Consider the following 16,099-nt stretch of genomic DNA (forward strand, 5'->3'; position numbering starts at 1 on the left):
AAAAGATTTGCTTGATCCACATTACCTTCAAAATTTAGTTTTCCACTGCTAAACTTGCCATTTTTTTCATAATTATTTTCATAATTTGCTATTTCTATCATTGTATCATTGTTCAAAGGCAAGTATAGGCCTTAGGATATCTTTCTTAGAATCAGGATTCCAGTTTTCTACATTCTTCAAGCTTTCTGTTAATAATTGGGGAAGGGGAAAGGAATGTACGGGGGGAAGGAGTGTCTCTTATTTAATTTTCTGAATTTGTTTGTCTTGTGGTTTAACCCCGTTGGCAGCCAAACACCACACAGCCGTTCACTCACCCTCCCCCCTCCCTCTCTGGGATGGGGGAAAGAAACGGGAAAGTGAAGCCTGTGAGTTGAGATAAAGACAGTTTATTAAGACAGGAAAAATAATAATAATAATAATAGTACTACTAACAATAATGTGTACGAAACAAGTGATGAATGATGCAATTGCTCACCACCCGCTGACCAATGCCCAGCCTATCCCCGAGCAGCCGGCCCTCCCACCCCGGCTAGCCACCCCTATATATTGTTTAGCGTGATGTCAGATGGTATGGAATACCCCTTTGGCCAGTTTGGGTCAGCTGTCCTGGGTCTATCCCCTCCCAGCTCTTGCTGCACCCCTAGCCTGCCCGCTGGCAGGACAGAGCGAGAAGCTGAAAAGTCCTTGGCTTGGTGTAAGCACTGCTCTGCAACAATTAGAACATCAGCGTGTTATCAGCACTCTTCGCATCCTAATCCAAAACATAGCACCCTACCAGCTACTAGGAGGAAAATTAACTCTGTCCTAACTGAAACCAGGACAGTTTGATTTTAAATTTATCCACTCCTCTCTCTTGGGGAATACCACAATACACATTTGCATATTCTCCTCATCTTACAATTAAAATATTCTAGTCCCTAAAACAATCTATCACAAGGATTTTTGGTCTCTCCTGGTCTAGTTCATCTGTATGGTGTATCATCAAGATCAGTTTGTTCAGAACCATGGTCATCTGCATGCCTGAGATACAAACAGGCACAATGACCATATTCAATACAATGTGCCCTTGGTCATTCAAAGGCCCAGATGTGTTTGTTATGTGGTAAAGTCTAGTATGCTGAGAATACTTTCCAGTCTGTGAGAGTGATCATTTAATGTCACAGTCATCCTCAGAGTGGCTCATTGAGCTTGAGCAGTATGTGAACAGAGAGCTCTATCAAGTCATTGACCATTCTCCTGCATTAGCTATTTTGCCAAAGGAAGGTAGGAGCTGTAGCACTAAAATTCTCTGAAGAAAATACTTGAACATTAAAACTTTACAGGCTTTGTTCCTTAAGTGAAGTGGTAATAGCAGCACTGATGCTGATAGGACATCAGCCTTGAACAAAGAGTATTTGCAGCATCACTGCCTTGATATTTTTGCTAGCTCTGTCAAAAGCCCGGATTAACTTTCTAAAATGGAAAGTAAGCAAATCTGTCTATTGTTGAGTAATATTGCCCCATATCCTTTAGTCCTTATGAGAAGATGATCTAATGGTGTTGTCAAGGATGAATGGCATTCTAGATGGATAGCTATGGAATGTTATGTATCTTGCCTTTCATCAAGATGCTACAGCCATAGAGGAAGAACTAGATTTATAACTCAAACAGTAAACTGAGACCAGATGGGGACCTTCAATCAATCAATCAATCAATAGAAAGCCTGTGTTAGCTATTTGATTGATAGTTACAAGCTATTGCAGTTCACTTTACAAGTTTTTTTTGTTGGTGGTTTTTTTTTTCCTTCTGTCATGCTGAAGAGACACAAGTTACATTTATATCATTTCACTGTGATAAGGTTGAAAAAGAAAACTGTTGGAATCAAAACCAGAAATCTGGTTACAGTTACTGAAGTGTTTCTGAAGTGCTGGTTGTCTGTTTAATCTTGTTGATGTAGAGGTGCTGCTCTTTATTTTGATTCCAAGTGACGAGATGAGGGGAAATGGCCTCAAGTTGTGCCAGGGCAGGTTTAGGTTGAACATTAGGAGAAATTTCTTCACTGAAAGGGTTGTGCGGCATTGGAACAGGCTGCCCAGGGCAGTGGTTGAGTCACCATCCCTGGGTCTTCAAGAAATGTTTAGATGTAGAACTTAGTAGCATGGTTTAGTGGTGGACTTCAGTACTAGCTTAAAGGTTTGGACTAGATGATCTTAGAGGTCTTTTCCAAACCTGAATGATTCTATGATTCTAATCCCTCATTGCACTGCCATCATACCATCTACACCTAACATCTGGTGAGCTGCTCTCTCAGGAAGGTGTGATATATTACAGCAGTTTATATATAACAGGTGTTATATATGTACAGCAGTTTGTAAAAATTATAAGTTTACTTCAGAGTCAGCAAGAAACATTTAATGAGATTTTTTAAGACTTTGAAAAGCAGATGAGAATAAGCGAAGTATACAGTTATGTTTTTTGTGTTTGTGATTGGAGGCATCATTCTCAACATGAGATGTGGAAAATTAGTGCCCTCTTTATTGAAGAAAAATTCCGTCTGGCCAGTGGTAGAGGTAGAACTACACCTGCTTTGAAAGTGCTGCTTGAAAATGGGTTTTTATAATTTAACGTCATAAAATGATACTGCAGTTGGTTTTGCTCCCACTTGGTTGAATTGCATGTAGATGTGATTTGCAAAAGCCTGTGATGATATTTTGCTAGATACCATTTACACTTCATTTTATGGTTAAAATCCCTGAATCAGAATAGAAATCTTTTATTTTATATTGTGCTGTCCTAATTATCCCGGCGTCCACTCCACAATTGTTTACTATCCATTAGTTGAAAAATAAGAATTTGCCACTGACAAATGGAGAAAAGCATCAGGATTTCCTGTAATGTTGTCTTTCTGTGCCACTTATACACCTCATGAACAGGAGCACAGCAGAAAGCAGCTTTCAAAGAAGTGCTGCAGCCACTGTGTCTGTGCAGATACATGTGCAGGTGTGAGGGCTGCTTAGAGCCAGAGTTGGGAGACTGTGCTGGCAACTCCATGAGCAGCTCGCTTCTACCTTGACTCCAAGCAGCAGTAAAAAAAAAAAAAAAAAAAAAATCAGAGTACCTTTCAGCTTCTGCACCAGGAAAGTCACATTAACAGACATAATTTTGATCAGTATGGATCAACAATACCAATTTTGTCCACAGTTTATAATATGATTATAGTTTGGTCCAGGTGTCCTTGCTTATTGCAGGCTTTCCTCATGACTTGAATCAAGTTCTTCAAGTTCCCCTGGCATGACAGCAATTAGGTGTCTAGGGGGCTTCTCCAAGGAGAACCATGAGGCTTTCTACTCCTCTGACAAATTCCTTGTGTCGTCTCTGGTTTAGGAGTTTGGAAGGATAATGACATCAACGACTGTAAGACTCTCTGTGAGGGCAAAACAAAGACCTTAGCATGATGACATTAACTGATGCTGTATTATGTCAGTAATAATCATACAGTTCTTGAGAAGGTACTTTCATCTGCATGTTTCCCAACTGAGATTAAAAAATGGTGAAGGCATTGCTCACTCAGGACCATGAGACTGATACTTAGGAGTCAAACAGGCAAAGGAGAAGACCAGGGTGCCCTTTTCATACATTTCTGCTGAACATGAGCAAATTTTCTTTCTACTTTTTTCCATGTAGCAAACACTTGCAAGCATTAGATGTTCTCCACAAACACTAGATGCCATGAATTAAGTAAGCAAACATAGATGACGAGGGGAAGGTCAGAATGGGTATTGAAGGATTGAGAGAACAACTGGGAAAGAGATGTAGGAAAATATGTTGGTTTTTGTTGTTTTGTTTTTTTCTTTTTCCATTTTTAACACAGGAGGCTATATGGAAACAGAAGCAGCAGCACAAGAATCTCTGGGATTGGGCAAACTTGGAACCCAAGCAGAAAAAGACCGAAGACTAAAGAAAAAGTGAGTACCACCTTTAAGTTTCTTGTATTGGCTCATACTTGAATCTAATGTCAGTTTTTGCGTTGTTTTTATGCAGATGTATAATAAGAGGCAGGACCATCTACTATGACTGTTTATCACTTACTGTGTGTGGTGGTTTTTTTGTGTTTTTTTTTTCCCAGTGTAAATGTTTTTAAAGCTGCATATAAAATATAGGAAAAATATTGTAATTTTGTCAATTGTATAATATTGTTTCATTTGCAAAACAGTAAGACAGAGACATTTTCTGTTTCACATTGTTATTAATTCTTTATCATTTGGTAACTACAGTTCTTAAAAAATAGGCAAGCAGTGAAAGAACCATTTTAGTGACTGACTACATGAATTTTTCAGAACAGAGAAAAGATCGTTTGCGTTATACATTGAACAAATTATTATTTCTGTCTACAGAAGTTAAAGGCTCCCCATAAACCCTAGCAGCTTCACTTTCTTTTGCTTGTCAGCAAACGGCAACCTAGCTTGTTGTTCACCTAAATCATATAATAACTTAGTGCTGACTCTGGTGCACCTACTTGTAAAACCAGTACACTGACTCATAACAGCTGCCAGGAGCTAAGGAGAACTGTCAAAATAAAGCTACAAACACAAAAGAAACCTCTTGGCAGCATCACAGTTCCAGTGTAATTAGAGGGTGTCTGAGGAAAAAAAAAAAAAAAGATAGTATTTTAAAATGACATCAAAAATTCATTTAGTAAACAACAGGTTTATGTTTCATCCATAATCACTAACTTTAGCGCTATTATTTGATTTTTGAAAGCCTAATTTTTAAAATGTTTGGTGTTTTCAGGTCTTTCTGTCTTTTAATATTCCTTTGCAAAGTTTCAAGAGAATTAGCAATTCTAATCCAAAAAAAGCGAGGGATATGTTTCAGCTTTTCTTTGAATTTATGTAGAATATTTTTAACCACTACTTTCATGTCAAGCTACTGATGAAATATGTCTTTAAGTGTGCATATTTGTGTAATGTACATATGTAAGTGTTCAGTTTAAATTAACCTCAATTTAGCAATTAAAGATAGAGAAGCAGTCATTATGCTAGCTGACAGAGAAATGTTTTATATTCAATTAAGAGACTCAGAATAACATTCACAGGGATTTTGCAGTTGATGAGTCTTGTCTTTGGATTCCTTATCCATACATCTGTTATCACTCACTATTCATTTAGAAATATATGTAAGTATGGAGTATATTACTACACCTTTTTATTGAATTCTAGTAAGCATAAGGAATACTATTCACTTTTCAGTGATTTTTATTTTTTATTTTTTGGTAATTCCTGTTTATATTCCAGCTGTGAGGACTGAAGGTACTACAGCACCATTTTTGAAGGGACGAATGGACAAATGTGTTCACTTTTTCATATATTAATAGTTATTTAAACTGGATAAAATACCATAAGACTTGACGCATACTACTTCATATATGACAGTGCCTACCAAGTTTTCAGTCTAGAAATAATAGGTATATAGGTAATCAGTTATTAGACTTTTGTCTAATCTCACATAATGAGACTTTTCCATGCTGTCTTCTTTTCAAGTCTTTCCTTTTTTCTCCTGTGTCTGTCTGTCCTTGGTTCTTTATTGATTAGGTGTAATCAAAATACTCTCTGCTAGAAGGAAAGGAATTTTTCCTTTGTCACTATTCATCCAGTCTGAACTGTATTATTATTGACCCTAATAGGTATAAATTATATACCTATGTTACAAAGATTTTTTTTCCCATTACTTCAGATATGTTCATAGCTTCTCACTTCAGTATCCTTATGACTGATTTTAAGATTATTCTTAATTTACTATCAGATAAATGCTAAGACATTTCTATCATAACTACCATGTGGTGGTAATTTATGTGTAGAATATATAGTTGTAGAGGAACTGTAGTACAGGAAAAATTTAACATTTTTTTAGAGAGATGCATGGGATTCAACTGAATTATGATTGCCATTAGGATGTGAGTTATCAATAGGGTAGACGATAATTAACACTTCCATGTAAAAAAATGCAGTCATGTGTTTGCATGTCTTACCTTGCAAAGTATTCAGTTGAAACAGTCCAGAAAGTCATTTTAATGACAAGTTTGTCTCAGTAGGTCAGGTTCACTTTTGCCAACACTTGGTTATGCATAACTACCCCTAGAAGTATCTTTCAGAAACATACAGTAACTATAAAATTACTGATTTGTGTAATGCAAATGAGAAAGTAACATTAAGGATGATGGTAATGTATATGATGTCTTTGTAAAAGATAATGTGAGGAGTTTGAGAATAATTTGCTATCTCATGATGTAGCAGTAAGATTTAATTTCAGGTGTTTAACTTGTTCATATTGCTAAATAGGCCCTACAAACCCCACAGAGGCAATGATCCCAGTCTCACTGGAACAGAGTGAGCAGAGCACCTCACCTTCTAAGGATTTCTTTGGCTAATTTTGATTAGGACACAAAATCCCAAGAGAACTAGGCTTACCAGAAGAATAGTAAAAAGACAGGATAAAGCAGGAAGCATTCCTTTGTATTAAATTTCAGGTCTGGGAGAGCTTTACTTATGCTGGCTTTGTCACTTAGAGAAAAAAAATCAGTGTTCCCAGAGCCAATTCCGTTTTTTTATAAAACGGGAATAATACTACATATTGAACTGGTGTTAACAGTTCAGTGAACTTCTCTTTCAGTTCAGTGGTAAAAACCATACTTCTGATGTAGGAAAGCCAGGGATCTCCCCTTGATGTGAAACCAAAGGTGGGACTCATCACTCTGACCAGAACATTCTCACAGTTTTCATTAGCTTCAGGCAAAATTCACCAGAATTTGAAATGAGCTAGTTAGTTTAAAAAAAAAAAAAAAAAAAAAACACTTCAAATTTTGCATTTTTGAATGTATTGAACTCTATCAGTAATTTAGCAAGTATGCCCACTAACTTAGGGATGGAGAAGCACAATGTTCCAAACTGTGAGCTGTTGCAGCCAGTAGGTACTAATGGTCCCCAGATGTCCTGGCTACCTGTTCCCCGAATAGCAAGCATGTGTATTGACCCTGCTCTGGCCTCCTGGAGTTATAAACACACTGCACTGTGTTATACTATTTTAGCACAATTTATATGCGTAGACTAGATTCCTGAATAATACATTTCACTCTGAAGAGTTTCTTGAGAGAACATGATATTTCTGGAGACCAAATCCCTCTCCAGTGATAATAGTGTCATTAACCTAAATTTCAAAGTTTTCCTGCTTCTTGCTTAGAAAATGCTATTTAGATGTTAAATTTCTTTCAGTTTCAATTGACTACTTAGACATCATTAAAATGTAATTATCATTTTGTCTCAATGATATGTCAGATTTATAAACCTCAAACAAGAATCTCTTTTCATCCAACATTTGGTTATTACAGTAAATATATCTGTAACAAGTGTTTCTCCTAAGGCATCAAAGAGAAATTAAGGAAGCTGTGTATAATTTTTGTAAATTAGACCTGAATCATCTATAAATGTTTACTCGCAGAGGTGAGATACATGATAGATCTAGGTTTTTTTTTTTTTTAAGCCTTACTATTTGTAAATTGAACATGCAGTCCAAGAAAACAAAAACAAATGTTAGGGGTATTAGAGCATTTAGGGTGTTATTCTATTGATGGGTACTCTCTCTTAGCTTTTTTTTTTTTCTAGTGATTAATCAGTCTCCCTGTTAAATAAATGGATACTAGTTTCTCATTCTGAATTTTGTAGCTAGCAACTCCAGCTACCATTTCTCAGTGGCTGTGTATACACACACTATCCCAGCTGTTCATAGCATCGTCCTTGGTGGGTGATTTTGTACCAAGTGATAGGATTGTGCTTGTAACTTGGTCTTGCCTTATGCTCAGGGTTTTCATCAAAGCCCAAGCTGGTAGCTAGCATACAAAGTTTTGGGCTAGTCCAGTTCCTATCATTAGTCATGGAGGGTTCGAATGGATGTGTGTAGTGCCCTCTGGGATAGCTGAAGTGTGTCCCCCACACATAGCTTAGAAGAAGAGTACATAATATGGTGCCTAAAATCAAATAATCTGTATCCCCTGTAAAAAACGCATATCCCCACTGACTTTACCTCAGCTAGTAAACTTTTGAGGCAGTTAAGAGAAACTATGCTTTACTGTCCTTGTTGCTAAAGTATCAAATGATAATAAAGTATCAAACTTTAACCCTTTATAACAAATCTACATTAACAATTAACTCAGCGAACTTCGAATATTGTCAACAAATGAATCCAGATATACTTCCCTTTTTGCTATAACTGTTCTAGTGAATGTCAGCTGAATTCTACTATTCCACAGGAGTTTTGCTCAGGAATGATGCTAAATCATGCTTGCTGAAAGGCCTCGCTAATGGCAAATACATATTTAGGTAGCACAGAAGGTTGAATGAGTTATGCTTTGCCTTTCAAATTGCAAAGTGCCAGTGATACATACCCTTTTCAAATGTTTGATTTGATCTGCAACAGTATGCAATATATCAGAACATAAGTATCTTCCTGAAGAAAGGAGCATACTGAAGAAAGATGTATGCCTTTTATATTGCACAACAGTGTGTCTGATTGGTCATTACAATTAGTATTTCACGTGCACTCTACAGTAAAATGTTTCTTAGAAATGGGAAACAAGGAAGCTTGGCAATGAGCATTTTAAAACTTAAAACAAACAAACAAACAAAACAAAACAAAAAAAAAACCTTTAACTGACAATAGCATTCATACTGAGATACAGCTCTACCTGGAAATCATGTAATCAAAAATTATGATTACATTTTTTAAAGTTTTGCTTGTAATCTTGTCCTTCTAGCTAACCTGGCATTTGACAGTGAAGGAAGGGTATGCATATTTCATCCTATGCAAAGTGCTAACATAAGGCAAGGTCTGAGAGACACTCAAATGCTACATAGTCCTAGATTGCCACACAGAGGAGGATTTGACCTTATGCATGCTGCTAGTACAATTTGAAATTGGTCTATGCCATCACTTTCTCGGTGGTCCTAAATCCTATACATAAATTATGTCCATGAAAAAACTTTACATGCAAGTCAGCTAGTCATTAACTGGATCATACTGACAGGATTCTTGTTCAAAAGCAGATAAAATCCTGATACTTCCTACAATGCTTGTTTGATTTGACTCTGGATAAGAATCTCTTAATTTTCTTTTTCTTTTTATTTCCTTTTTCAGTGTAATAACATAAATCCTTTAATCCCGCATCTCCAAGACGAGCTTAAGATGTAAGGTTTATATCTTCCAAGGAAAATCAAAATAAATATATTATTTCCCATGAACCTGTTTTGGGGAGGTTTACTCCACAGTATTCCATGTTTTGTTTGCAAGATACAAACTCCTGACTTTAATCAGATTGCAGAAAAGCGTTGATATGTCAGGACATATGCATATGCTTACATACACAAATAAAGTCCTGTAAAATAGGCCTAAGCAATTCTTGCATGTAAAGTTACTGTGTAAAAAGAAATCTATAGTATGCATGACCTTATAACTAACCTGAGAGAATCACAGTGCAGCTAAGTTTCAGCTGACCACAGTCACATGCACATCAAGCACCAGTAACTTCCATATTAACAGAAGAACATATACGAATTGAGTTTAGTCCCTTCCAACCTAAAACCAGGTGTGTGTTTTTCAAACCATCTCTATGTTTTTCATTTGTATATCTTTTTCAAAAATTGGGAGATTGAGAACAAAGTTGCAAAAAATACGCCTCTTGTTCTGGTAATCTACATTTAAATCAAATTGATAACATAAAACAGAATACTTGGACTTAGATTTGCCTCTAGAAAATCAAACTTTTTGATCCCTATCAACAGAAAATACGTCAAGGTAGATCTTTTTGTGGAATAAGAGTTTGAAACACTGTAGTCATCATTTAGTTCCTTTTGAATCCTCACAATGCCTCTAATTAGGTTTTATGTGTGCAACTCCAGTTAGAACTTGACATAGTATATTTGTGACTACAAATAATCTGTCCTCTGCGGTATACAAATAGCTGTTTCTAATGACTTTCTTAATTGCACACATTTCAAAAAATGAATCCAATTGGATTAATTAAGGTCTTTTTCTGTGCCATCAATCTGATGTTCCCAAATACTTAATGCTTATTAAACACCATTATATCCTAAATGTACATGATTTATTTTCTTACAGTAGCTCTTAAGAATATTTTTAATACAATTTTTTTTTTCAATCTTTCCTGAAACTTTAGGAAAATTCAAATTTTGCATTTAATTTCTTCCTTCTTTTCTCATCTATGAGAAATTATCTGATGCAGTAGGTAGCTTTTAGACTTCTCTTTAGTTCTTCCTCCCTTTCTAGCAAACAATCCTCGATTCATTACCTATTATTTTCTATTTTCTCATTCCAATGGAGGAGGGAGAGGTATTCAGTGTTCTGGTGAAGTCAAGGATTGTACACTGTGGCCACTGTGGTTTTCACTTAGCTGGATTGGGTTCTGGTCCTTGAGACATACATAAAGATGTCTTTTTTTAATTACTTTGCCAAACACATTTTTAACCCTTACTGAATAAAAGACTGTTTGAAATAGTTATTCAATAAAAGCTTTTACAATTTTAAAAAGGTATCTTGCTATTAAATTAGATATTAGGGGAATTCTTTCCTTTTGTAGCATTATCAGTGCAAGGATATATGGGTATTTATCTTGCAAAGGATTATTAAACCTTACTCAGAGTATTCTGAGGGTAAAAAAAAAAGATACAATATATTGTATTTGTAAGAACATAAACAATAATACCTATATTGAACTAATTTTTAAAATCCTGTATTTTTAAATAATATTTTTATCCTTTTTCAAGTATTTTTTTTATTCTTTTCTCCATACAATTTGTATCAGCTTTTAAAATTTTTAATCAAACAAAATATGACAAGGTCCCAATTCCTGCCTTATCTACACAGGTCTACCTATTGCAATTTGAGATTTATTGATAAATATAAGCATCTATCCTCATACATGCAGTTGATTCCTAAACTCTGATCTCCTGCAGATGCAAATACCCTTTCAGATTCTGTTGAATTAAGACTTAAGGGAAGAATCAATAAAACACAGCTGCAGAAAAAGCACCTATCTCTTTAGTGTATGTCTAAGGGAAATCATTATCTACATTCAATAAAATAGTGATGAAATGGTTATCATATGAAAAAGCAAAAGCTAGAATTTAAAGAGCCTTTTTTTCTGCAGTATTTTATTTTTTTTCTCCAGACAAGATGCTCAGGAAGCAAAGAGATGATCATTGATCCTCTGCTGCTGTAATGGGGGAGACTGGAACAGTCTTCAGGTCCCTTAAATTATGCCAAGGCAGCTGCAACTTGCCAACTGACTAAAGCTGCCAGAAAATTGCTCACATTCCAATTAATCCCCCTGTTTATTTCTGTCTACCCATATCCAAAGGAGTATTCAGAAGGATATGTAAGAAATAGATGGTTCAATAGATTCTGTAAGGTCCAAAATAAAAGGCAAAGGATTTCAAATCAGTCTTTACTGTTTCTTTGGTGGAAAATGAGGGTGATGGAGATTTGACACAAAAATCATGAATGTATATTCAATCCTGATGGTACCTCCATCATATTTGGTAATTGTTTGAGTAGTTTTCTAGTCTTCTATTCATATTGCATGCCTTCACTGTCCTTCCAATTCTTAATTTTCCTTTCTTAAACTTTCTGTGTATGACTTTGCCATTTGTTTTCATCTGCTTTTCTATTTGCACTTTTCCTTCCAGCTTCCTCTTCCAGCTGTTCTGCTTATCACACACAAACACAGAAACAAAATTTAAGATCTTGGAACCAGCCCCCTCTTAAAATCACTGAAATGAAAGCAACATCTTTTTAATTAATAAGAGCACACGCTTTTTACTCCAAAGTTTTCTAAAGCTGTACGTACCAAGCATTTTTATATCTCTGTAAATCATTGGTTAATTGAAACATAATATTCTGAGATATCTGGGGTTCATTCAGGCATATAATTTTCTTTTTATGATGGCAATTAAAGGATGCTGAAGAAAGTTTATTATCGGTGATGGCATCCTGGTTTCTCCTACAGATACTTTTATTAATTCTTTTTATTGGTAAAAAAATAGGTTACCTAGAGGGCAAAACATTCACACCAGAATCACTACTAATCTAGCATTACTAGGACTGCTCAAGTTGACATACTGCATAATTACAGACGTTAGTCATCTCTGTGTAGGAAATTTCCTGCCTATTTCAATAAAATAATCCCAAGTCTACGTAGTCATTACTACAAGAAATTTTGCTAAAATAATAGTGAAGTAGATGTAGGAAAGTAAACCTTGGTTCATAGTCAACTCTTAATTTTAATGTGTCTCTGTGGTAATTTGCTTAAATCCACAGGTTCAGGATTTTCAGGATTTTTTGTGTTACACAAAAATCATTATGAAATTATTCAAATCTGGACAGCATGCTTTGAGTTGAAAATCTATTCCACATTCACTGCATTTCAAGATCTTTAGTATGAATATGTGTTATAAATGTGCTCCACTGGTACCTAATAAATAACCAACATCAGTTTAAAGAAAATCTCATTTTGAGAAATGTCTCTGTTCTTCATAAGGACATATAACTTCTTTAAAGCATTCAAAGACCAGTTAGAAAGATTTCAGTAGATATAATGGTGCTATTATTTTATCTATCATATGATTTCTTTATGAACTACTATATGTTCATTAACATTTATGTGCTTTTTTTTCCATTCATCTCTCTTCATCTCATGAAAAGCATATCTGGGTAAGTTAAAACACAATGGCTGCTGAACATACTCATTTTCAGCACCATGTTTATATTCTATTTTTTGTTATTTTTTTTCCTGTGAACCTTATATAACAATCCCATCCAGAAAACTGACCCAAATGAAAACTTTCAAAGTATTGAAAGCATACACAAATTCAGGAGTTGCTCCTGCAAGGCTTAACACAATGGAGGAAGTACTTGGAGATAACTGCCGTAAATGTTTTTAAACAAACATATTTTTGGGAGTCTAAAGCCTAGAATTGCTTAGACATTTAAAGTTGTATGTCAGTGGAAAAAATTACAACAGTGAATGCCTAGATTAACAAATGCATTTAAGCATAAATTCTGTTTAATTAAATCTCAAAGGACTCAAACTTCTAAACATCACAGCAATCCAGAGTACACAGTTTCTTTTTCTCTGTTTGAAGCCTCATGCTATATAGCTGTACAGAAATATTTCATTTGTGTATATAACTTTTCACCAGTATATTTTTAAGCTTGTTTTTTTTTTGATATAAAATTTAAAATTTCTATCTCTTGGAGCTTAGGTAGCAAATTTCATGCATCCGAAGGGTGTATGAGCTATAACTTTCTAATGGCTGAAGGGACACAAAAACTTGAAGAGAACAGGCTTTACTACATTAATTTAGAATGTGTGATTATGGAATGGCTTTTTGTCTATAATTAGATTTAATAACATTTAATCAACCTGGGAACTCCAGGTATCTCTAATTTAGTGCAGTACATACAAGATTGCAAGGTTATGTATTATGCAAGTATGTTTATTTCACAGGTGTTTTATTATTTTTTTCATAGTAGCTGTCTGTAGATCTAATTTGTTAGGGTCTATATTAAGCATTCCTGAACATGCTTCACTTAGCTTAATGCACATCTTCAGAAAAAGAATATTGCCCTTCAGCTTGCATACACTGACAGCGTACACCTATATAAGATAATTAGTTATTAAATCTATTTTCCTAAGCTGTGTTATGTGGGGTGCTGCTAAACTTAAAATTCCATTTCCTTGTTTTATAGATTTAAAAACTTTAATTGTTTCTTGATTTAAGCCTGTTTTCATATTTCAGTCATTCTTTGCTGAAAAGTCTTTAAAGCAGGACACAATACCTTTTGTAAATATGGAAATTGAATTTTCCCCATTGTTCTCAGTCTGCCTATTAAGGCAAGCATCAAAAAGGAGAAAAAATGAGGAATTCAAATGATTTAAAAGTCAGGTTGCCTGACAGCAAAAGTTACAACAAAATCTTACTCGGTTTTTAATTAGTGTAGTCTTTAGTAGTCAGATGGATCCTTTCAGATTAAATTCAATCCATATAATATGAAAATATCAAACCTGAGTCTCATTTCTCCCTACTTCATAAAAAATATTTACAGTCCTGCAGAAAACAAATAGATAGGAGGTAACTTATTTGCCATAGACATTTAACATTAATATTAATTTATACAAATTCAGCTAGTTTATTTTGTCATATGATGACTTTAGCTACACAATTCTAGCCTTTTTTAAATAGTTAGTAAATGGCAATAGAAAAGATAAAATTCAAATCCAGCTCAATTCATTAGAAATCCTCTCTCCTGAATTTTGGAATCTTTGAAGGTGAGTACATTAGTTTTGGAAACACTGTACAGATGAGACAGATGTGTTTAATCTTACGTTGAAATCATAGGATTACTCAGACAAACACAGCATATTTTGTTTCAATTTCTCTTCTAGAAAACAATTGTGTAATATTTGGTTGTAAACTAAATATTTTAGTATTTTTGACAATGATAATAGTGATAGCAGCAACAATAGCAATAATCAGAGGGTCCGTTGGCAAACTCTTTCATCTGTTACCTTTTTGAGAAAATGTCTTATGAGTAAAGGCCATTTCCTAGGATCTAAATCACCCATTGGCCAAAACTTCTAAATACTTTTTGCTTGTATTTTACTAGCATGACTTGGTCTCAGTTTCACTGTGCCTCATTTTGAGTTTATCTCACATTCACGGTCACGTTTTTACTAAGAGACATTATAATATACATAACATAATATCCTTGGGGACTTTTCCTGTGAATCCTCACAGTAAGTGTTATTATTTGCAGAAATATGAAGATCTACGTTGAAATACTGTTCAAATTCAAGTTTCATCGTGACAGTGTTAGGACTTAGTTTGTGTACTATGCAAAGTATTTGAATTATGTATATCAGAAATCTTAAACTGTTATTTCTTGTTTGCTTCATGGGGGGGAGCCCCATCTTCATACAGAAAACTGAATGCTATGGAACGACCTAAATTAAGATTTTGTTAACTTCCCACACAAAGTCTATTTAAAGAACCTTCTTATTTTTAATAAATTTTCTTGCATTTTAGGCAATGAGTTGATGAGTGCTGCTGATACAGTGCTAAAATTTGCCCTGTGTAAGGGAGTAATATATAAGGAGAAAATTTCAAGGATAACAACATAATTTTGGTCTTACCTTTTCCCCCTTTCCTCTGCTTCCATGTACCTCTGATGTCCAGAGGGATATGAAGCATTCATAGTCCTCATGATATTAGACAGTTACACACTCAGCTGTGGTATGTGGTTGTATGTGGTGCTCAGAAGAGTGATGCTAAAGAAAATGGGTTATCATAAAAGTACCCTTAAGAAGTAATTTTGGGGCCCTAATCAGAAGACAGTGCAGGGGAGGCAAGCCCACTTCTCTGCCACACAACTCCTCAACATGATATGATATGTCATTTTTCTTTTCTGTCTTGGAAAAAAAAAAAAAAAGAGAGAGAGAGAAGACAGCCCACTTTATCAGGTACTCTCTTGAAGACAAATGAGTACAAACATCTCTGAAATTTTGGATGAATGCTGAATAGTCGATGTTCATGAAATGTCCTTATTTTGCAAAGCCAGGCTCAGGGTAACAATATATTATAAGTAGCATATTACAGTTTCTCCCACAATGGAAGAGGATTTTATTCTTGAACAGTAATAATGTCAACTTAAAAATACAGCTTTAATTTGGAATTTATTCCAACAGCAGTAAGTGGTTTAAAGCCTTATCTGCAAAATAATACCATTTTGAGTAATGCTTAATTAATGTCAATTCTCCCTTATCAGTCTGTTTTCATATGTTGCCAAGAAACTAAATGAGTATGAAAATGATTACATTTTAATTCCCTATCTCCTTACCAATGCAAAGTGGACACATAATAACATGTAGTACTTTTCTGACAGTCTTAGGAGAATATCCCTACACTCCCCTGCAAAGCACCTTCAAAATTAGAGAAACAGTACCACGCTATTCATTGTCCCTAAACCTTGTCTTTAGAGTGAAAGGAAGGGGTAG

General features: G+C 34.9%; 1 protein-coding gene across 3 annotated transcripts in view; it reads left to right on the forward strand.

Moving 5' to 3' along the window:
* Nucleotides 1-16,099, forward strand: part of PPFIA2 (PTPRF interacting protein alpha 2) — a 335,557-nt gene that overhangs the window by 295,845 nt on the left and 23,613 nt on the right. For all 3 annotated transcript variants that reach the window (XM_050715798.1, XM_050715803.1, XM_050715800.1), the window contains one exon: nt 3,851-3,944. In XM_050715798.1, coding sequence (XP_050571755.1) covers nt 3,851-3,944 — 94 coding nt within the window. The remainder of the gene's footprint in view (nt 1-3,850; nt 3,945-16,099) is intronic.

Source organism: Cygnus atratus, chromosome 1 (assembly GCF_013377495.2).
Source record: "Cygnus atratus isolate AKBS03 ecotype Queensland, Australia chromosome 1, CAtr_DNAZoo_HiC_assembly, whole genome shotgun sequence".
Taxonomy (NCBI): domain Eukaryota; kingdom Metazoa; phylum Chordata; class Aves; order Anseriformes; family Anatidae; genus Cygnus; species Cygnus atratus.